Consider the following 21410-nt stretch of genomic DNA (forward strand, 5'->3'; position numbering starts at 1 on the left):
ATTAAACCTGTATAGAATGCTCTAAGACCACTCAAATTACTTTTCTTACAGTCGGTGAAGATACTGCAGTTCAGCCCAGGCAGCAGGGAAGGCACAGGAGAATGCAGATGGTTTTAAAGCTGCACAATCCCCCTGCACCGAGGCAGGTGCTGAGCCTACTCCACTTCTGTACCTGTGAGAACACAAGGGTTAACTCACCCCTGCATCTTCTCCCTACACAAACCCATGGCACTGCCACAGCTCATTTTACAAACTGAACAAATGGAACCTTTAATTCACTGGAAAAACAGAAAAGCTTCATGTTGGAAGGCTGCAGGGACAGCAAGGCCCTTCAGCCACTCCCCATCGAATTTCCAATCCATGGTCAAATCAGAGCAGAATTTCTTTTTAAAATCAGGCTAGCATTAAGTTCTCCACTGGTAAGAGTTTTTAGAAACTGGATTCTGTGTGGCTGATGGATACTAATAGTATATGAGAAAGGTTTTCTCCTTTACCTCTTTCCCAAATACTAAGAGTAATTAGAACTGTGAAACAAGCTCTACACTACAACTTCCATGTGTAATCAAAGTATGTGAATTTTGCCACCACATTTTAGAGGCATGCTAATATCTTCCAATCAGTTATTCTTGGAAATAAGCACAATGCCATTAAACAGATTTAATTTTTCACCACATCTGAGGAAAATTCTGTATGTAATTACATACTAGTAGTAAAAGAAACCAAAACATCCCAACAGACTTTTCAACTATGCAGAGAAATACAATTTATTTAAATAATCTCTGATCTGGGTCTTCTTGTACAAAAATATATTCTTCAAGAGGAGTTTGATGATTTGTCGGCCAACAGCTTCTCTCACACGTGTAAACTATAACAGTTCCAAATTCCACTGACAGATCTAGAAACAAAGCAACAAAGGTACATAAGGGTATGAAAAGTGACATAATTAGGGGCTATTGCTTACCTCTAGACTTTAGTCTTTGCACAAATTAATTCAGTCTCCTCTGTAAATAGTATTTTCTAATGTTAAACATTTTACAGGCAGCCGAATCAGAATTTTCTAAGAGATTTTTAATTATCTGCAATCTTATCTCTTATCTCCAAATCTCTTATCTATTTTCCAAGGCCTCCTTTAAGAGGCAATAAAGACAAATGCTCCCAAGGCCATGGAATTATCCCTACTGCAGTTATTGAAGTTCACTAGTGAGCAACTCAAACTGTAATCAGAGACTTCATAAAGCAGAGTTCTCTCTTTGCTCACTGAAATCTGCAGTGGAGATTCTCTGAACACCATCCCTGTGGTTAAGCACATGTGGGTAGCTGGAAACAACCCAAACTGCAGTTCACTGCACTTTCCCAAAAGGGAGACTGACAGAAATATTGATTCAACCAAGTCAAGCACCTGAGTCACTCTGAAGCATGCTGACCAGAGTGGGCATCAGCTGGAACTCAAACACTCTGCTGCTTCCACAGTTACTGCAGGCTGGAATATCCTGGTCCAGGTTGGCTGGAGGACATGTGATGAATAAAGGCTGGCCACCCCAAGAGTATCTGAGAGAAGACAGGGAAGAAAAAATGATGAATTTTTAAAATATCTAAATTTGATAGGAAATCTTAGATGCTTGCAACAGTGTTCAGGATTTGCTGTAATCTCTGAACCTGCTTCAAGTAAAAAACATGGTTGTGAGTCAGAAGTTTCAAAGGAATCATGAACCAAAAAATAAAGACAGGGAGGGGGAAACACTTGGTAGGTTAATATTTGGAAAATCTTAAGGAAAGAGCTGTATTTAGAGGAGACAAATGCTTTGAATGGACACGTCCAAAATATGCTGTACTGGAATAATTTCATTAATTTGCCTAAAAAATGGAATCCTAAACAGTGGCAATAAAATATAAAAATTCAACAAAATAAAACAAAATTCAACAAGTATAAGATTTAACATCAAACTGGTCTCAAAACCACTGTAGCTATGGCTCAGAAGTGTTGGTTTATTTTTAAGAGCTACCAAAATGTTGCAGCTTACAGGAAACAAAGACTAAGGATGGTTTCCACTGAGTATCAAGCAGGAGATTCTGTGCTCTACTGAAGACCAACAGGGACCCTGCAGGCAGGGGAAATGTGAGTCTAAGAACACACTGACAGCCCTCAGGGAGGGCAAAGGGAAGCTATGGAAAGATTCTAACCAGAGACAGCCCAAGGAGCACCAGAGCTGATGTTTTATAGGAATGGAAAATTCAAAGAGCATAATACTGCAAAGTGACAGATCCAGTGAAAAGCTGTCTGAAAATGCTACTTGCACTCTGCACTAGAAAATCTCCTAATCTTTGGCAATTAATAAGTTTCTCATGTCCCTTTTCTGTCTAAGCAGCCACTCAGACTTTTAACTCCTCATCAAAAAGGGATGAACTAACCCCAGTTAGCTCCACCTGGTACTGCAAAGTTGGTAAAACAAAAACCCTGTCACTACACTGAGACAGCCTGACCAGACAGGCAGCACTGGACTCCCTGGAGCAGTCAGTGTGATCCATGAAAACCTGTATTTTCTGATACTATGAATGACTTAAGATTTACTCTTTGCTATATTCCCATCCAGAATCAACTCCTCACTCAGGAAGAGCAGCTACTCTGAGGTTACACCTGCTTTTGTTCTAGGAAAAGCAACAGATTTAGAAGACCTGAAGACTGCTGGGTGCTGAGGGGAGTCCACAACGAGCTGCAGAACTGGGGCCTTAAAACAAGTAATTCCTTGCAGGATAGACATTAGAAATTCCACAAAATTTCAGAGGAGCAGACAGCATTGGAAATCTATCACAACAGCACCCCACTGTCATACTTCCCCCTCAACACTGTCTCTTGGAAACTTCTGTGCCTGGATTTCAGTGAGGCTTCAAAGACAGTCAGGCTCTCTTCTCATCAGGTCTTATCTCAAAACTCTCCCACAGCCAGAGCTATGGTCTCTGATTCTGCTTTGCTTCTCATCTACTTAAACTTTGTAAAAAGAAAGCCCAACCAGGGACTGAAGTCTGACCAGAGACATGGCAACAGCCTCCACTGCAGTTTTTTTCAGTTAAGGAATTAAAACATACACATATTTCCAATAAAGAATTTATTCTGATGTACCAACCATCCATGCCAATGATTTGTATCTCCCTGTTACAACCAGATTATCAACATACCTTAGAATCTGTTCAGGACAGATAGATATTCTTTTCATGAATTTATGGAATGTGTGATCCCAGCTTTTTACTTCACTCTTCTCATATTTTTCATTACCATCTTCACCTGCAAAACTGTATGGAAACAAGAAACAAACTGTCTGGTAAGGTTTTCAGTACGACATAAATGTTTTAAATAAGGAATGGTTACTATAATCTCACAATTATACTAAATACACTGAAAAAAAATATATACATGTTAAGAGCAAATTCCTGTTAGAGGTTGCAAGTGAAACTTTTTTCTTCTCATTCTTTGGTTTCTGGTGACTTACTAACAGTGTTGCAAACTATCACATGGGACTCAAATCCACCAGATACCTGCTTTATGCCATCAAAAACCCCTTCCTCTAATAACTCCTGAAAAATTTTGTGTTTTTTAAATTGTGATGTTGTCTTTTGCAATTTTGAATCAAGCATAATTGAACTTCTACAGTTGTATAAAGGTCAACAAAAATCAACAGGACCAGCACTGCTGAAAAGTCTTCTCTGCAGATTCTGCAGCTGACAGCAGCTTTAGCTGTAAACAAATCAATGCTGTCCACAGTTCAGGCACAAGTGGCCAAAAGTCCTCACTGTGACCAAGTTCAATATTTTACTAAGAAAATATTTTCAGTAACCACGCTCAATAATTGCTTTTCAGGCAACCTTTACTAAACCTTCAGGTGTCCTACCATCAACCCAGTCTCTAGCCAAAATCCTTGAAAAATTCAACTCCGAAAAATTCAACTCCTAAAAATGCAACAGGAACACAAGAAGAGCTTTAGCCCTGTAAAGAAAAACGCATAAAATATCATGATAGAAAGTCATGCCATTTAGCACAGATACTGTTTCAGAGATTAACCACCCACTGCACCACCTGGAGCCCCTGAACACTCCAAGTGCTCAGTCACTCAGAAATAGCTGCATCTTTGACTAACTCCAGATTTGGCAGCACTGGCTGCATTGTTCTGATCATCCTGCACAGCATACCACTGGTTTCTGAAGGAGCTTCCAGACATCTCTTTCAGGTTTAGTGAGAGTCCCATTTAGATTATCAATCAGCATACAGGAAACAACACAATTCCTTGTTTCTCCACGAAATCCAGACCTGTTCTCACCTTTCTGACATCATCTGTTCCAAATCAACACACTCTCTCTGCTGATACTCCTTCAGTAGCTTATGTGCATGATGTATGTCAAGGAAACCCATGTAGTCTTCCTCATCCACAACATTAATGTAGAAGGGCTGGAACACAGGAGCTGAAGCAGCCGTTGCCATCACCATGTCCTCACAGGCTGCAGGATGTGTGTCCTGGGCACCTGGGTCATCCATGTCCTCCCGGGCTGCAGGATGTGTGTCCTGGGCACCTGGGTCATCCATGTCCTCCCAGGCTGCAGGATGTGTGTCCTGGGGACCTGAGCCATCAGCAGGCTCACACAGGTGCAGCTGCTGGAGCCGGGATGCAAACTCCACCTCACTGCTCACAGCTTCCTTTAGGCCAAGCAGCTCAAGGGAGGCACATGCAGGAGGCTCTGCTCCATCACAGGCTCCCCAGTCATCCGCATCTTCACACCAATCCTTTGCAGCAGAGTTCCATTCTTCTTTCTGAGAACCAAAAAAAGCCAAAAGGGAAGAGAACATTGCCAAGGTCTGCCACCCTAACGTTCCTCAAATTCAGCTTCTAACAGATGACAGAATTGAGGCCTTAACCTAATGCTCAGCGCTGTTGCACCTACTCTCCTCACCGTGGTACTTCCCAACACAGCCACAGTTCCTTCTCCCACCATCACAGTTCTGGCAAAAACATCTCATGGTACAGAAACAGAGCAAGAATTCACAAGCCCTCAGAGAGGCCCTTGTGCTCCTGCTGCCATGCCCCGGCTGTGGCACAGCCCCTGCCAGCTGCGGGGGCAGCTCCAGCTGAAGCAGCAACTGCACCCAACTGGAATTCTGCACCCAAAGGGCAAAATACAGAAGGAGATAATAATAACACCACCACCATATTATCAGAGTACAAGCCCATTTACCACAGGCCAACGTTTCACATTGCAAATGCACCAACTGAATAAACCCTCCCTGCCTGCCTCCACTAGCTTGGTTCACCCTACTCCTCCAATCTGCTATAGCCAACATGCCATTTTTTCTCACAAGTATATCAATATTAATTGAGTCACTTTAATTAAAAAGCTTGTGTTAAACTTAAAGAGATCCATTTAAAATAGAAGACAAAGAAAACAGCTTTAAGATCCAAACCTAAACAGTGTAACAGTAGAGCAAGTTTAGTCAGCTGAACTATTAAGTATCAGTTTTGGCCATACAGCTGGACAGTTATTTCCACTTTAAAACCAGCCAGCAAATAGTAGCTTAATCACTGTTTAACTATCTTATAGTCAACAGCATAGTGCAGTGACAAAAATTCTGTGACCACGACTTCTCCACACAACCACGGAACGTGACTGGAAACCATCAGAGTACAGCTTCTGCAGGAAGCTTATTTAAACAAGGAGATGCAGGGTGTGCAAGTCATGCAGCTCAGCCTCGGCTCTGGTCCGGAGCGCTCCCCCTGCAGCCCCGGCAAAGTCCGGACAGGCACAGATAGCTGAGCTCTACCTGTTTGACGCCGAGATCTCGGGGTTCTTTCTCCTGGGCCTGCGAGTACTGGGAGCGCAGCACCTTCCAGCTTCCGTGTGCCAGGCAAAGAGAAACAGAGGGTGAGGGGGACAACTGACCGGCGGTAGGAACAACAACAGGAACAACAACAACAACAGGACCACCACCCCCCAGGAGGGACGCGGCCCGGCGCTCACCTGCGGGCGGCTCCCCAGCAGCGCGGCGCGGCGCAGGCGAACACGTGGAGCGCGCGGTGCGCGGGGCCGCGCTCCAGCGGGCAGTACACCTGCACCAGCAGCAGCAGCGCCCGCCCGCACCGAGCGCACCGCGCCGGCCCGGAGCGCACCGCCGGCAGCCAGTCCTGCAACACCGACACCACCGCTCAGGCCCGGCCGGGGCCCGGCGCATACCCCTCGCCCGGCCGGGCCCCACAGCCCCGTCCCGCCCCGCCGGCCCAGCCGTACCGCGGTGCCGCCGAGCTTGTTGGTGGCCCATGCGGGGAGCGGCCCGGCCGGACTCGGCCCCGCCATGGCGGCGTCGCGCAGCCCCAGCAGCACGGGCGACCTTCCCGCCATGGCCCCGCCGCCGTGCGCGTGCCAGCCTGAGGCGCCGTGCGCGTGCCCGCCTGAGCGGCGCCGCGCCGCGCGCGCCCCCGGGCCGGGCGTTCCCCTCACGGCAGCTCCGTCCCCGCTCCCGCCCGCACGGCTGAGGCACCGAGCCTCGGCCGGGGCACTCGGGGCTGGCCCCGAACCGGCCCTTTCCTGCCAGGGCCCGCCATGCCTTCATTCACACTTCTGCCCACAAAGGGCACCGAAAGGTGCCGAATCCACCAAGCCAGGCGGCGCGACTGGCACAACTTTCCACTCTTGACACCTTTTAGCAAACAAAGACATTAACCTGCACTTACGGTTCCAAGGTACATAGTTCTCTTATTGACTACTATTCTCTCTTCTATCGCTTAATGAGTCTCTCGCTTCTCGTGCTAATTACTGCCCTGCTCTATCTCTCTCCTCCTTTGGCTCGGTGCTTTCCTGTGGGGGGGCTCCATCACTCGGGGGTCCTGATCTGCCCCTGCCGGAATTGCCCTTTAGCCAGGCCGAGCTGATCCCACACCGTTGCCGAGTTCCTTTATTTGTCTCTTCCTTATCTGGGGGTTCTGCCCAATGTCCTCGTGGCCCAGGAATTCTGCATTCCGCGTGGATCAGTGGAAATCCTTCTGGCCGAGCTTTGTTAACCTCACCCGGGGCCGAGATCACTGGAACATGTCCAGCCCCAAACCTTAACAAGGCAACTCTGCTGAGCGGGAATTTGTGCTTCGAGCAGCTGGACATCACTTAGCGCTTGTTGCCTGCTCTGTTTCACGGATTAAATCTCCCTCCTTGTTGATCAGGCTTGAATGGGACAGAGATCAAAGAGCAAAGATCATCCTAGGGCAATGAAAATTTCCATATTTTGCATTTAGCAACAAAAGGATCAGAGAAGCAGGAGTGGCACAGAACAAACACACTTGGTGACCACCTTGGAAAGGCAATTAGAGTAATTATGGAACATTAATACAATTTAAAGAAAATACTTAAGGCTTTTATAGATGAATGTGAAAAACAGAACAGCAGCAGTTCTTGTTGAGTATTACCCCTAAATATACTGCTAAGAATTTCTTCCAATATAGGTGCAGCTGGGAATCTATACCAAGTCACCACAAACACTAAAGCTATGAAATAAAATTAGGTTTGGCCCATAATGTAAGGATCTGTTGCTTAAATGTAGCCTGTACACTGTGCCTTTGCTGTTATTCCTTTCTCAGCTGTTTGACAGAGTACCGGTCTCTGTATTTGGGGTTTGTTTAAAATCCACACAGAGACAGAATACTTCCTCTCACACAGTCAGAAATTGCTTTGTTATCATGTGTGCCTAATAAAACAGCTGCCTTCTACACAGGAGTTATACCTGTGGCTTTGCATTCCCAAACACACGGCATTTCTTCTGTCCTGGTCAGATAATGATTTTTTCAAAGTACAAGGACAGACACATTGATTCAGCAAACCAATAATGGGCCTAAAGGCTGTGTCAGACCAAAACAAGGGAAGGAAGAAGAAATGTGACACAAGTCAAAGGAATTTTGCTGCAATCAGCTGTTACTAATTGCAACAACTGGTGATTTTCACAAGTTATGGAACATGCACAAAAGGGACTGGCCAGGTAGTGCAGATCTCACTGCTTGAGGTCCACAGGTGGGCAAAAGCAAGTGAAGCCAGAGGTGAGAAGGAGGAGGAGGAAGAAGAAGAAGCTGCCTTCAAAGGGTCAACAGCTGTAGCAGGAGCTTGGGCTGTCCCTGTGAGAGCCCCCCGGGGTGCTGTGGCGTGTGGGAGCTGGGCACCAGTTAAAGGGGTGGTAGTGACAGTAGGGCTGTTTCTTTGTTTGTGCTCATGAGGAGAGCTCCCCTGGCTTGCTGGATTCCCACATTGTTCCTTTGTAGCTGCTGCTCGTGTAACTTGGCAAAAAAGCCACTTCAGTGCCTGTGTGCCCAGACCCCTCCCACAGCTGTGGGAGGCTGGGGGTGCACACTCTGCCTCAGCAGATCTTCTCTCTGCTGCTGCTGCTGAGCCAACAACGTGCAGGGAATACCAGCAGCCTCTGCTCCCCCCTCTGCCTCTGTGCACGTCTGTCCTGCCAGCACTGCGTCCTCCCTGCAGTCACTGCCCTGGGAATTTGCCTGGAAGGGTTGAAGGACACACAGTCACAGCCCAGAAGAGTTTCTGGAAAGAGCCTTAAGCCTCAGGTCCTGCACAGAAACCTGAAAGATTCATACCTGAAACCATTGAGGTGGAAGAGAGAAACTGGGCACATTTCTGGCTTCTCGGGTGTGACTTAACCTCTCGGAATTAGCCTCTGTCTGTTATGTGAAAGCAAAGCAAGTTCCAAAAAGCAAAGTACCATTTATTTATAACAATTCACAAACCAATACAACAAATAAAGATTTCCCGTCCTCTTCTGTGAGATGTCAAGCCCACCTCAGAGATGTAGCTTGATGGATGCTCTGCTGCCTACAAGCAACTTCCAGTTAAAGAAGGCAGAAGGGGGCTCTAGGAAGGACAACTGATCATGCTCTTCTGAAAGAAGAGGTGAATAGGCACAACAAACAGTCTGACACTCATGGTACATTCTGTATAGATAATTTCTTACAGATTTCAATTCATTTTTCAATTTTTTCAAATTCAGTGTTTTTCTGGATCTCAGAGCTATGCATCAGAAACAAGGGCACACACTCTGTGTCTCAGACTCCAACAATTTCTTACAGATTTCAGTTCATTTGCCCATTCCCAGCTCATTATTCAGCTTTAATATGCACTGAGGAGGTACCATGGTCTGTTTGGACCCGGAAAGACTCGGTGGGGTTTCTGCTTGCTTCATTAAATAGTGATTTTTAGTCTGACAAACATTCCAAATGGCCTTTGTTTCTCTACTTTCATTGAGATTAGGACAGCAGAGGACAACAATGAGTTAAAAGGTGATTATTACTCTGCATCCTGACAAACTCATTTTGTTTGACTTTCCTTTGGCTTTTAAAAGCAAACTGAACCCTCCACAGCTCTTATAAATCTGTGTGTTTTCTCCTTTCAGTCTGACTTTGTTTCATGAGTTGTGCCCAAAACTGCACTCTGTGTTCTTTCAGTTTCTCTGCTGCCTTTTGCTCCAGGTCTATTCCCAGGTATTTTTCCTCCAGGCCATACTGGGGCCAATGGACCAAGCCCTCTCCGTTGGGATTTCTGGAAATAACAGAAGGAAAAGTTAGCTCTCCATTTGCCAATCCATTGCTCTCTGAGTTCTCAGGTTCACAGCATTCCAGAAAACCAGCAGGAGCTCAGACTATGTGATTCTGGTACCTGAATACATGGACAGTACTTGATGAAAAAGCTCCTCAGTGGAAGAGCAAAAGTATAATAGTTGTCATTAATTTTAGATCTAAACACCACTGCAGTTGGAGTAACAGCTCTTAGATTTTTTTTGTTTTCTCATGTCTGCAGGTTCTTTTACAAGACCATGAAGAAGAGAAATTGCTTCAACATTTATCTTCAATTCTGCCAAATTTCTAGGAACCACCATATAAGTACTGCTTCAGGCAGGTAGGTGTGTTCTGGGCAGCACAGACAAAACCTGAGCTGTAATTAGCATTGTGGTTCTCACCCATTTTTAGCAAAGTTGGTCCAGTATCTCATAACAGTTCTGCTCAGTTTATCTTCTTCTTTTGTAGCACCTCCTGAAATGGGAGAGATGAAACGGCCACATTAGAAAGTAAATAATTGGAATGAGCTCTATCAATTGCAACACTTCTACTTGTTGCCCTGAGCTACTGGAGTGTTTTCTAGGAGAGAACTGCAGATGAATGATGGAATGAAAAGTGTCTACTAGTGAGGAGAGAAAATGTTTATGCTCATAATAATGCTTATGATATATAAATTATGCTTATATATAATGCTTCTAATGCTTATAAGAGAGAAGTTCTATTCTAAAGACCTGCAGTAATTAAAATGAGTACTAAAGAGCTTCTAAAAGGAATATGGAGTAAGCATGGGTACATCACCAGCTAAGAATGGCTTTCCAAGGACAAAGGCAATCTCAGCTCCATGATCTGCTTTGACAAACTCGGGTACCACACCTTCCACTGAACTTGGTCGATGTTGGAATTCATAAAAGTAGACTGGGTTGCCAGCATCTAGAGGATACAGAGAAGTGCTGGTTTGAGAGCTGAAAATATCTGTCCCAGGGATGATAAAGGTTCCTTAGAAGCTGTTTTGGTTGAATGAAAACACTGCCAGTTCTTTGGGTAGTGAAAAGTGCTGCACACTGCCCACACCACCCCCAGACAGAATTCTACAGTTGTTCTGTAGAAGCTGCTGAGTTACCCCTGTGGTGTCTGGCCACTTCCACAGATGAGACGACAAAGAAGACATCTCCAATTGCATCCAGGAGGCCATCTCGGACCTGAGCAGGGCTTTCTGCATTCCCCATGTACTCCTTGTACACTCTGTCAACAACTTCAGATGCAATACCCTGAAACAGCAATAAAAAGCACTCTAGAATGATGATGAACAGTATAAGGACTAACAGCAGTGAGTCTGTGGCATCTGCACATCCCTGGCTAACCCCAAACATCACCTTTCAGAGAAAATCCTCAGCTGTGTCAGAGTGTGGCTCGGAGCTCAGGACTGGAGTTACACAGCTATGGATTCAGGTGATCTCAGGGAAAAGGGGGATGCAAGATCTAAGGATCCAACACCTCTTGATAAACAGCAGTCAGTGAAGCAGACTGTTCTCCCTTCTGTGGAAAGAACCTTCCTAACTGCAGAGAAATCCTGCTGCATTTCAGGAGGTTGTGTCCCATTGGTCTCCTGTCATACCTGCTGGGACTCTGCATGTCTTGCGTTACCTGGGGTATCTAAAATATCCCAAGAGACCTGTGTTCAGGTACCTGCATCACTCCTGGTTTCCCACAGGCCTCCTTTTAAGCAAGAGGGGCATTTAGGCTGGACATTTAGAGAGTATTTTCAGTCACTATGGGTAACAGGAGTGCAGCACATCTCTGCCCATTTCTGCCCCAATTCAGGGAGCCCAATGTCCAGCACAATGGCATTTCCAGTGAAATATGTCCCTCCAGGGGTAAAAACAGCCAGACCAGCGAGAAAGCAGCACGGGGTTATTCTGGCAATGGCCTCTTACCTTAATGAATACTGGCAATTGGCTCTGTAAAATTTGACGTGCAACATCTTTACTCAGACCGCCCACGAAAGGAGGGTATTTCATCATCTGTGTGATACAGAGAATCATACTAAATCAAAAAGCTTCTATTTACAAAATGATGTTTAAATTACAACATTTTCAGTGTCTTACCATTGGAAGTACCCATCCAAATTCACAGTTATTTACTCCGATTATGTATGGGACCGCATTGATTGATTTTTCAGAGAGTAATTCCCTGGGACTCTTTGGAAAAAATACACCATCTACACATGCACCAATAGAAAAGAAGTCCTGAAAAAAGAGAGAAAAAAGAAAAAGAAAGTTTTATTTAATTAATTCATGGTGCTTCTAGAGGAAGTTCAGACTTTTTACTGCATTTCCAATGTGAAGCCAAATGAAAATAGAAGAAATAATGCCTTCCAAGCCATCTTAATTTTTTTTCTGAATGATTTTCTGCACTAGGCAGAAGACTGTGAAGATAATACTAATGTTTGTGAAACAGAAGTCATTATGTTGAATTTACATCTTTTCTTAGTTCAGTATGGCCATGGATGTTTGGAACAGTGGGGCAAAAACCAATTTCTGTATTGAAGTGCCAAAGGCTCATAAGCATTGTGATAAGAGCTTTTAAGTAGGAGATAAGAAATGATTTGATTTTCAGGTTCTCCAGAATAATCTGTGCCGTTTTCTTCTCCTTGCCCTGGTAGGGCACAACAGCAAACCACAGGAAGCTCCAAGTGATGCAGAATGGAAGGGCAGGAACCTGTTTGCAATTTTCAGGTGAGGCGTCGCTGCAGAGCTGCAGGGCTGTCATGTCCTGAAAAAGTCAAGAAAGTCAGAGTTTACATCCACATCAGGTTCTTCTAATGTTACAGCACACACAGAGTATTCTCTGCTATGAGAAGGTCTGAGATGTCATTTAAATGCAAGAAGTGTCATTTCACCTACCATTTTCGGTGTTATCTGTACTAGTTCTTCTTCTGTTTTTCCTCTCAAGCATTCAACCATTGCAGCTGAACTGGATTTTTTACAGCCAGAGATAGCAGCAATTTTCTGCAAGCAGTGAGAACAAACAGTTTTGGACACATTTCCTGTATCTGGCTCTATGAGACACCAAGTCCTTTACATTTCATTCTTCTCTATTTATGGATATTTGGGTGTTTGAAAAGCAACACACTATTAAGCATGTACAATTTGCACACAGAAATACTGTCTTTAATGACTGTATTAATGAGAAGAAGAAATACAATGTTTCTGTATTTTGGAATGAACACTTTAGGATATGCAAATCTATCTGGAAAAAGGGATTAAAATTGCCACAAATACCCACTTGTGCATCCTCGTTAGGCTGGTCAGTGAACAAGCCCAGGGCTGCAGTACCACTCTCTGAAATGGCCTTGTGGAACAGCCCCTTGGCCAGGGGAGACAAGACCTGTGAAAAATCAAGAACAAGCATGACAAGCACTGTGTTCCACGCAGTGATTTTGGATTTCAGTGCCAGCAGTGGCCATTTGGAACATTTTGACAGCCCATGTGGTAAGAGTGTTCTTGTGCAGCCTCTGAGCACAGTCCAGCAGTGCAAAGTGCTTTGGCAGCGCTCGCAGGGAGGAGGAGTTCAGCTGCCTTTCCCCTCCCACTGCACTTTGCTTCCAGCGCTCCACGGCACCACACTGCAAGCCAGGTACAGACTGAGGGTGCCCAAGGCAGTCTGGCTCTGCTGCAGAAGGGCAAGAAAGAGCTTTTGGCCTCAGGAAACGGGGGTTTGTACCCCATGTACAATGAACCCTGGTTGGGCTGTGTGCTCTCCAACAAAGTGTGAGGGACTGGAGAAGGACAGCTTTGTCACAGCTCGTGTGCTCCAGGTTGAAATAAAGATTTTACACAATCACTGGGTCACAAACTGCAGGGCTGCTGCAGCTGTCAGCACTATTCACCTCGAGCACTTTGCACAAGCGGCTGTCAAAGCAAACCAAAAATGGGCAAGAGTCCACAACTCCTCTTAAAGGACATTTCTCAGAGATTAGACTTTTGAGGGTCTAATCTCAAACCCACCAGAATTTAATTCAGCAGATGAGGAATAACATTCTGTTCCTTAACTACAACATTTGAGTATGAAAAGTGCACATTTTTATCAATCAGAATCTGTATTGTTTTGCTATCCTGTTGCCTTGTTGTTGTATCAAAGACCCAGGTGATGTGTCACTGTAACACCGTCCCTTTTCTCTCGCTGACTTCTCTTGCAGATACTGAAAATGGATGGAGGGGATTTCTCCCCCTAAGTAAATAAAATTCCATATTACTGTGAACTCACAAGAGCAGAAACACTGATTCCTCCTGCAGATTCTCCAAAGATAGTGACAGATCCTGGATCTCCCCCAAAATGTACGATATTTTCCTGAATCCACCGAAGAGCCGCTACTTGGTCTAAATAGCCCCAGTTACCTCGGGCATGCTCATCACCAGTGCTGCAGGGAGAGAGCAGATTTGTTTAAATGCTCAATGCAAGCAGAAAGGCAGAGGAAAGGACAATCTGTGGTGGGAGAAATCATCTGCCGTTCTCTACACAGAACTTCTCTACACAACTGACAGATGAATGGCTCGGAAAGCCCTGAGATTGGAGCAGCAACCCCACAAGAACAGAGCTGGAAACTGCCTGGGGACTGGAAACTGTCCCCAGCTCTTGTAACTGCAGCTCAGAAATGTTTCTCTGCATAAGCAAGTCTTCTGCACTTGTGTTTATGAAAATGGCTTTGCACACTTCAGTTTGGAAATCACTTAGGAAAAACAGAGATCAAGCATCTTACCTGAAATATCCAGCAATACCTAGCCTGTACTGAATTGCTACAACCACCACGTTTTCAAATGCTGCTAATGCTGAGCCATCATATGATGAAGCAGTTCCAAGAACTAATGCGCCTCCATGAATCCAAACTAAAACCTGGAAAGAGAAAAACAGGATCAACCCAGCACAGGTATGAGCTCCCGTGATAAAATTTAAATATACCCCAAGATCTAATATTTTGTACTGTTTTATTCCTGATTCTTTTAGATTACATTTCACAAATTGTAGAAATCCTTTGAGGTCTGCAGGTCTACAAAATGTCACTGATTTATAGCAGGTTAAATACCTACACTGTGCCAGTGTCCTGTGACTTTGGACAGATCATTTAGGTTAAATCAAGCACTGCTTAGCTAAAATGCCAATACAATTTTACTTGTAAAATGGGATTTTGTGTCTCTCTTCAATCTCAGCTAATATTTGCTGAGGCAAAGCAGGTAAGTTGACCATCACTACAAAACTGCCCCTGCATGTCGGCTCATGGCACAGGTTGAAGGTTGCTGTCAGATGATTTTGCTCAAGGTATTATGAGGATTTTGCTTACAGGCAGCTTCTCCTGTTTTCCTGTAGAAACGGGTGTGTACACATTTAGGTACAAGCAATCCTCAGACACTTGGAGAGGAACTTTCTCTTTTCTGTTGGTAACCATGTCTGAAGTCAGCTGTCCTAGTACTTTGTCCTGTAGACACCTGAATAAATGAAAAAGTAACAAGCAACAGAATTAACTAAAACCTGGAAGCAATGAAGAGAAGCTTTTTGGTGTTTCCACAACAAAGTGCCAACCAGAAACTGACCTCTAGCACATTTCTAGATTGGTAGCACTGCAAGCATAATGTATTTCTGCTTTTAGTAGATTTTCTTCCTTTGACCTGTCATTAATGAGATCTGTAAAAATCAAGCCACTGCAGTACACAGTGACATGCAGATACAATTTTGCATGTTTTAAAATATCACAGAAATATATCAGCAAATACATATGGCTATAAATTACTTCAGTGAAAGTATAAGTTAATCATTTTACATCTCCAATAGTTGCTATGTTGCAATGGCAGGTATTAGGCTTGAGACACTAAACAAGGGCAGTAGGAGCACGGGAGTGAGACATTTACAAGGTAGATCAGAATTGCTCTCCTTATCTTACGTGCCCTTCTAAGCAGCTGACTCAGCACTTTCTCCCTAATGCTGTATTCCAACGTTTCCTCAGCTTCTTCTATCTCTGTTCCAAAGGTCTCTAGTGACTGGTAAGTGATGGCCAAGTGCTCCTGAGCATTATCTGTAAAGTGCTGCTCCATCTCAGTTCATTGCTGGTGCCTGTGGAACAGCAGCTTTTGGTAAAGACAGCAGCTCATAAAGTGTCTTCAGAAATGCATCCCCTGGAAGAGCTGCAGGAGCAACCACAGGACACCAAGGAATTTATCCTGGTGGATGGCCCTGTGTGCACATCAGAGTCATGGAATTGCATAGAGCATAACATTTGGAAGGGTTCTGTGGTTTTATCATTGCCTTACATTGGTGGGTAGGAAGTGGCATCTCTGACACCTTCCCATGGCTCAGGTGGCTGGGGTTCAGCAAACCTCAGTGATCCAACCGGAGGCTTAGCAAAGGGAAGCCCCAAAAAGACATTTACAGTCCTCTCAGCTGCGTCCACTCGGAACTGGTACCCTCGCACTCTCCCATGTTTGGTCTCTGCTTCTGGGTGTTCTGTGGGACAGGAGCACAACAACACAGAATTGGTCTGTTTCTAAGGAATTGCTCGATTTGCTACTTAAATAGGCACCTTTAGTTTACTTAAACAAGTAATGTTTATACAAAAAGCTTCAACAACCTCCAATCACTTTAAACAGTACACTATTCTAATCTGCTAGTTTATTTTAGTAGTTTGATTTACTCAATATTTTACTCATTTGATTACTAGTGTTTCCTCATTTAAATTTTAGATTTACTAATTTATTCTAACACATTTTTATTATACCTTTATTAAATCAATATAGCTGACATAATTTTAGCCTTCATTTTGATTGGTCTGAATGTACAATCTCCTTCAGGTATGTAATATGTATTGTCTTACCACCCAGGCATTAGTGGTTGCACATAGATCTTAATCTTTTTTTTTTGCCCGGGGTTGTTAGATAAAAACCCAATAGATTGCTCTCATTAAGAAAAGACAATGAACACAGAAACTCTTAGTAGTAAGTATAGTCAAAAGAAAAAGCTTCTAACATAGCTAAAAATAGTCTGGCACAAACAAATCCTGATAACATTTAAGCAGGTCTCATTTTAAGATCTGTGTGAAAGTTCTAATATCAAATTACAGATGTGGCACTGTGGCTGCTCAGTGTCAGCAGGCAAGATTTTGGGACAGGAATTTGATTTTGCTGTTTGCATAGGAGGCAAATGAGACAAATGACTGAAAGCAGATTAAAAATTGAAATGAACTTTTTGCTATTGAAGCTCAGTTTGAATGCCCAGCTCAGTTCAAATTTTGTGCCTAGCTCAGCCCAGGCTCTGTGCCTGGCTCAGCCCAGGCTCTGTGCCCGGCTCAGCCCAGGCTTTGTGCCCGGCTCAGCCCAGGCTCTGTGCCCGGCTCAGCTCAGGCTTTGTGCCCGGCTCAGCTCAGGCTCTGTGCCCGGCTCAGCCCAGGCTTTGTGCCCGGCTCAGCCCAGGCTTTGTGCCCGGCTCTCGGGTGGCAGCAGGAGGCAGCTGCAGGTTCCCTCTCGCCCTTCAGGGACCAAAGGGCAGAAGCCCCGGTGTTTACCTGTCGCCACCAGCGCCGTGCCCCCGAGGAAGAGGATGCAGGCCAGCAGCGCCGTGTCCCTCGCAGCTGCCATGGTGCCGCTGGCACCAAGCCCGCAGGCCGGGCCTTTATAGGCTGGGCCAGGGCCGCCTTACGCAAGGCAAAGGCGGAGGAGGCCAGGGAGTGCTCGGGCTGCGAGCCAGCAACGGGACTGCCGGGCTCGGCTCGGCAACGGGGAGCCCTCCTGCCCCTCGGGACTCCTGCTGCCTCCTCACTGCTCCTTTCGAATCGCACTCACAGGAGCTCGGGCACAACTTGCCAGTGCTTTGCAAACAGCCCTGCACTGGTGCAGCTGCAGCGCTGTCCTGCTGCTGCAGCACCAGCGCCTGGGACAGGGAGGGGAGGGTTTCCTCAGCCTGCGCTGCAGAGACCAGGAACGCGCCTTCAGTCTGCTTTATTGCATTTACTGCATTTGGCCAGTAAGATCGCACTGGAAGAAACACAATATAGCCACCTCCACACCAAGACCCCTGCAAAGTGTACTTTTACTGAAGTCAAAGTTGAGTGATATTTAGTCACATTCAAAGGTATTTTCGGACAGAAAAAACAATACTGGAGAAATCCCAGCTTTTCCTGCAGGGTGCAGGAGACTCCTGTCACTCAGTTCTGTGTGTGCAGGGATGTTTGGTTTAGTGCTGCAATGCAGTTACAACAATAAACAGATGAATGATCAGCTTTGGTAACGTGGGAACAATATTGAAGGGTGTATTTGAGTGGTAACTAAATATATCTAATGCCTCTGGAAAATCCAGAGGATTTATTTTGAGTCATTTCCCACCCATAAGTGAAGGATGATGTGAAAAGGAGAGAACAGACTAGCTGAACAGAGATTACCTGCTGACATTAACTAAGAGGTTGTGTTGTTTTTATGCAGTTATTAAGCTCTGCCTTTTTCTGTTTGTTTAGTTTTTTTCCCCTGACTCAGCAGCTCTTGCCCCAGCAATGCACTTTTGTAATTTCAGGTCATGGGAATTCTCAGTTGTCAGAAACAGCATTTCAAAGAATCACATGATACGATCACAGAATGGTTTGGGTTTGTCCTGGGGTGACTTTATGATACTGGTATCCCCAATCGTCTGGTTTATGTTATATATTGAGTTCTGCACCTTTAAGACTGGCTTTGAGAGCAAGAGAGGGGGAAGAAGAAGCGCGCAGTTTGTGTTAAGGAAAAACATCACTCCCACACATCTCGTTCCTGGACTGTGGTGTCTGCAGCACGGACAGACAGCGGGACAGAGCTTCTCTCTGGCTTTTAGTTAGTTTTAGCTAGCTGAGGCAGAGGAGTTCCCTGGACCTTTGTCTTTTTCCAGTTTTCTTCGATCTGTGCAAGCTCTGGACTGAACACCCAGCCAAACCCCGGGAGCTCACGCCTGTGGCCCACCGGGGCCTGGGCCTGGGCAATTTCCAGTGCCGGAGGGACTGATAAGAACCTGAGCGAGCCGAGCTACACCACATGAAAAGGACTTTTCTTCCTAGATTTGCCATCCCATCGAACAGCAAGAGGTTTTATTATTTAATATTACTCAATTTCTGTTAAATAAACAGCTTTTTCCACTTCTCTCCAAGGAATTTTTTTTTTTCCTTTTCCCGGACCAGTTGGTGGGGAGGGGCATTTCCCTGGGGAAATCCCCATTTGGAGTTTTCCTTCCTAATTTGCCCTAAACTAGGACAAATACAGTTTTTGGCGCCTGAACAGGGGCAAGAGAAAGTGGAAAAACCTGTACTGATTGTTGGTTGTATTCATTCTGTATTGGGATAAAGCAGTCAGTAGCCATGTTGTTTGGATACATAATGTCTCTTGGGGTGGAGGCCTTCATGTGGACCTGGTCCCTAAAAGTTTTTGAGGTTTTAATACCTGTCTTTGCCCTCTTTCACAGTAGAGGGGCACGGATTAGAATGGTTATTGTACTGGGCTCGGTGATAAGTATTTATAGGAAGTTCATAAAACTACTGAAGTTTCTGTCAGGTATGTTTGGCTTATGGTTTCTTTGCCCGACCCTGCCTCCCAGTCCCAGTAGCACATTTTGGGAGTTTATTGGTAATTGCACCCAGTTTGTTAGAGAAAGACCAGGGGATGAGGCTTTTCAGCCTTTCCTTTCCGTCTTCTCCTTTGAATCTGTTATGTCCCTCTTTGAGAATATCCAGTTTCCCCTGAGTGTTAAGGATACCACTTTCCTGGTCACTTTCCTGGTAGTTCAGCTGTTAAGCTTCCTCTATATAGTCTGCAACTTCTCTAGAGTGAGGGCTGAGATATCCAGAGGAGCCAACGAGACCCCTGCCCCAGAAGTAGACTCAGGTGTGGGAAATCCTGAGTGGTGTAGAGAATGGGAGAGAATTGGCCGAACTCTGAAGGAATTTTCTGATCCCCCAGCCTGGGAATTTTCACGTGAACAAATTCAGAACCCAGATGAAGTAGGGAAATATCTGAAAGAGAATTGCTATGATGATTCTAAGGAGAAAAATCTCATTGCAATAAGCTGGGCCCTAGCGTATGCTTATCGCACGCTGCTAGATACTGTAGGGCAGGCAGATAAATCAGCAGCTACCCCAGTCACTCAGGCTGCAGCCAAGCCAGCAGCCAAACCAGACAGTGAGCCTAAGCCAGTGTCTGTTGCTTCTGCCACGAGAGGCATGAAATTCAAAACCAAAACCGATCGGCCAGTAGATGATGATAATGGTGATGTGGGGGAAGGACCCTCAAGATGAGCAACTGACACAAAATCAGAAGGCACTGGTGACCCTTTCTCCCTGAAGGACCTTCGTGGCCTGAGAAAAGATTACACTCGATGACCTGATGAATCTATAATTAGTTAGTTAGTCCGTCTGTGGGATGCTGCAGGCGAGGCTACAGTTCTGGATGGCACTGAAGCGAGGCATCTGGGGTCCCTGTCACACGATCCGGTTATTGACCAGGAGATGATGAGGGGGGCTGACCCTTATAGTCTCTGGGAACGGGTCCTAAGAAGCATGGCACAAAGATATCTGTGTGCAGATGATCTCTATATACAGCAAACTCGTTGGAAAACCATAGAACAAGGGATTCAGCGCTTGAGAGAAATGGCAATAGTAGAGATTGTCTTCGTGGGTGACTTAGGTATTAGAAATCCAGACTTGGTGCCATGTACATCTGTGATGTGGCAAAAACTTGTTTGACTTGAGCCACAAGAATACGCTTCTGCTTTAGCAACAATGAAGTGGGATGACAGGGAGGAGACTGTGCTGGATATGGCGAAGAAGCTTCGAGCATATGCAGATACCGTGCATGGCCCCATACAGACAAAAATTGCAGCTATGGAAACCCATATGCAAAACTTCCAAGACAAAATGGAGGAGAATTTCAAGAAACTCAGGGAGGACCTTCTTCCAGTCTCAGCAGTACAGACCAGGAGCCCTGGTACTCAAAGCAGAAGTTCCCCAGATAGAGAGAAAAAGCTACGAGCTGAGCTGTGGTTTTTCCTACGTGACTGTGGAGAAAACATGAAAAGATGAGATGGAAAATCTACTGCTGCTCTGGCAAAACGGGTGCATGAACTGAAAGACAGCAAGACTCAGGGGGAATACTCCACCAAAAAGAAAGCCGCTCCAGTAGCCTGTAGTCAAACTGACAAGTATGATGATGACATGTCTGACTCCCTTGAAGGAACCTCCAAGACATATACCCAAGGAAAGAACGATAACCAGGCTTACCTAGCCAGGTAGAGGCTAATGAAAACCGTGTCTTTTGGACTGTGTGGATTCGTTGGCCTGGCACATCAGAACCACGAAAATATGAGGCCTTGGTTGACACTGGTGCACAGTGCACCCTAATCCCATCAAGATATGTAGGGGCAGAATCTGTTTCTATTGCTGGTGCGACAGGGGGATCACAGGACTTTACTTTAGTGGAAGCTGATGTGAGCCTGACTGGAAATGAGTGGAAGAAACACCCCATTGTGACTGGCCCAGAGGCCCCATGCATTTTGGGCATAGACTACCTCCGAAGTGGGTATTTTAAGGACCCAAAGGGGCTTAGGTGGGCATTTGGGATAGCAGCTGTAGAGACAGAGGGCATCAAGCAATTGAACACTTTGCCTGGACTGTCAGAGAACCCATCTGCAGTAGGACTCCTAAAAGTGGAAGAACAGCGAGTGCCAATTGCCACCTCAACAGTGCACCGCCGACAATATAGAACAACTCGAGATGCTGTGATCCCCATCCACAAGATGATCCGAGAACTGGAGAACCAAGGGGTGGTC

At 45.3% G+C, this 21410-nt stretch overlaps 2 protein-coding genes and 1 long non-coding RNA gene across 3 annotated transcripts; 1 reads left to right on the plus strand and 2 right to left on the minus strand.

Annotated features, from left to right (window-relative positions):
* Positions 1-748: 748 nt before the first annotated feature.
* On the minus strand, positions 749-7022 carry PDCD2L (programmed cell death 2 like). The gene is made up of 7 exons (XM_088062441.1): positions 6711-7022; positions 6001-6164; positions 5804-5873; positions 4311-4798; positions 3175-3288; positions 1400-1548; positions 749-895 (listed from the first exon to the last, which is right to left on the minus strand). Exons 1-7 carry the CDS (start codon positions 6723-6725, stop codon positions 765-767), a joined length of 1131 nt encoding a protein of 376 aa, XP_087918567.1. The 5' UTR covers positions 6726-7022; the 3' UTR covers positions 749-764.
* LOC148183175 (uncharacterized) lies at positions 6479-12322 on the plus strand. The gene is made up of 3 exons (XR_015773817.1): positions 6479-6719; positions 9829-9927; positions 12250-12322. It is a non-coding gene; the product is annotated as an uncharacterized LOC148183175 (long non-coding RNA).
* Positions 8720-17288, minus strand: LOC148183176 (fatty acyl-CoA hydrolase precursor, medium chain-like). The gene is made up of 14 exons (XM_088062440.1): positions 17137-17288; positions 15890-16082; positions 14926-15070; positions 14347-14480; positions 13854-14007; positions 12873-12974; positions 12491-12595; positions 12306-12359; positions 11693-11833; positions 11522-11608; positions 10708-10855; positions 10386-10517; positions 9989-10061; positions 8720-9570 (listed from the first exon to the last, which is right to left on the minus strand). Exons 1-14 carry the CDS (start codon positions 17207-17209, stop codon positions 9396-9398), a joined length of 1716 nt encoding a protein of 571 aa, XP_087918566.1. The 5' UTR covers positions 17210-17288; the 3' UTR covers positions 8720-9395.
* Positions 17289-21410: the final 4122 nt, after the last annotated feature.

Source organism: Pseudopodoces humilis, chromosome 14 (genome assembly GCF_049639895.1).
Source record: "Pseudopodoces humilis isolate 2021_Gansu_Grassland_sample_001 chromosome 14, ASM4963989v1, whole genome shotgun sequence".
Lineage (NCBI taxonomy): Eukaryota > Metazoa > Chordata > Aves > Passeriformes > Paridae > Pseudopodoces > Pseudopodoces humilis.

Excerpts from the sequence above, each read along its gene's own strand:
- LOC148183176 (XM_088062440.1), bottom strand. The coding sequence starts at position 17,209 with ATGGCAGCTGCGAGGGACACGGCGCTGCTGGCCTGCATCCTCTTCCTC. Across the intron at positions 10,518-10,707 it reads AGTGGCCAGACACCACAGGG|ATGCTGGCAACCCAGTCTAC; the intron begins GTAACTCAGCAG and ends TGTATCCTCTAG. Across the intron at positions 9,571-9,988 it reads ACCAACTTTGCTAAAAATGG|AAATCCCAACGGAGAGGGCT; the intron begins GTGAGAACCACA and ends TGTTATTTCCAG.
- PDCD2L (XM_088062441.1), bottom strand. Across the intron at positions 3,289-4,310 it reads GAACAGATGATGTCAGAAAG|TTTTGCAGGTGAAGATGGTA; the intron begins GTGAGAACAGGT and ends GTTTCCATACAG. Across the intron at positions 896-1,399 it reads CATGCTTCAGAGTGACTCAG|ATCTGTCAGTGGAATTTGGA; the intron begins GTGCTTGACTTG and ends CTTTGTTTCTAG.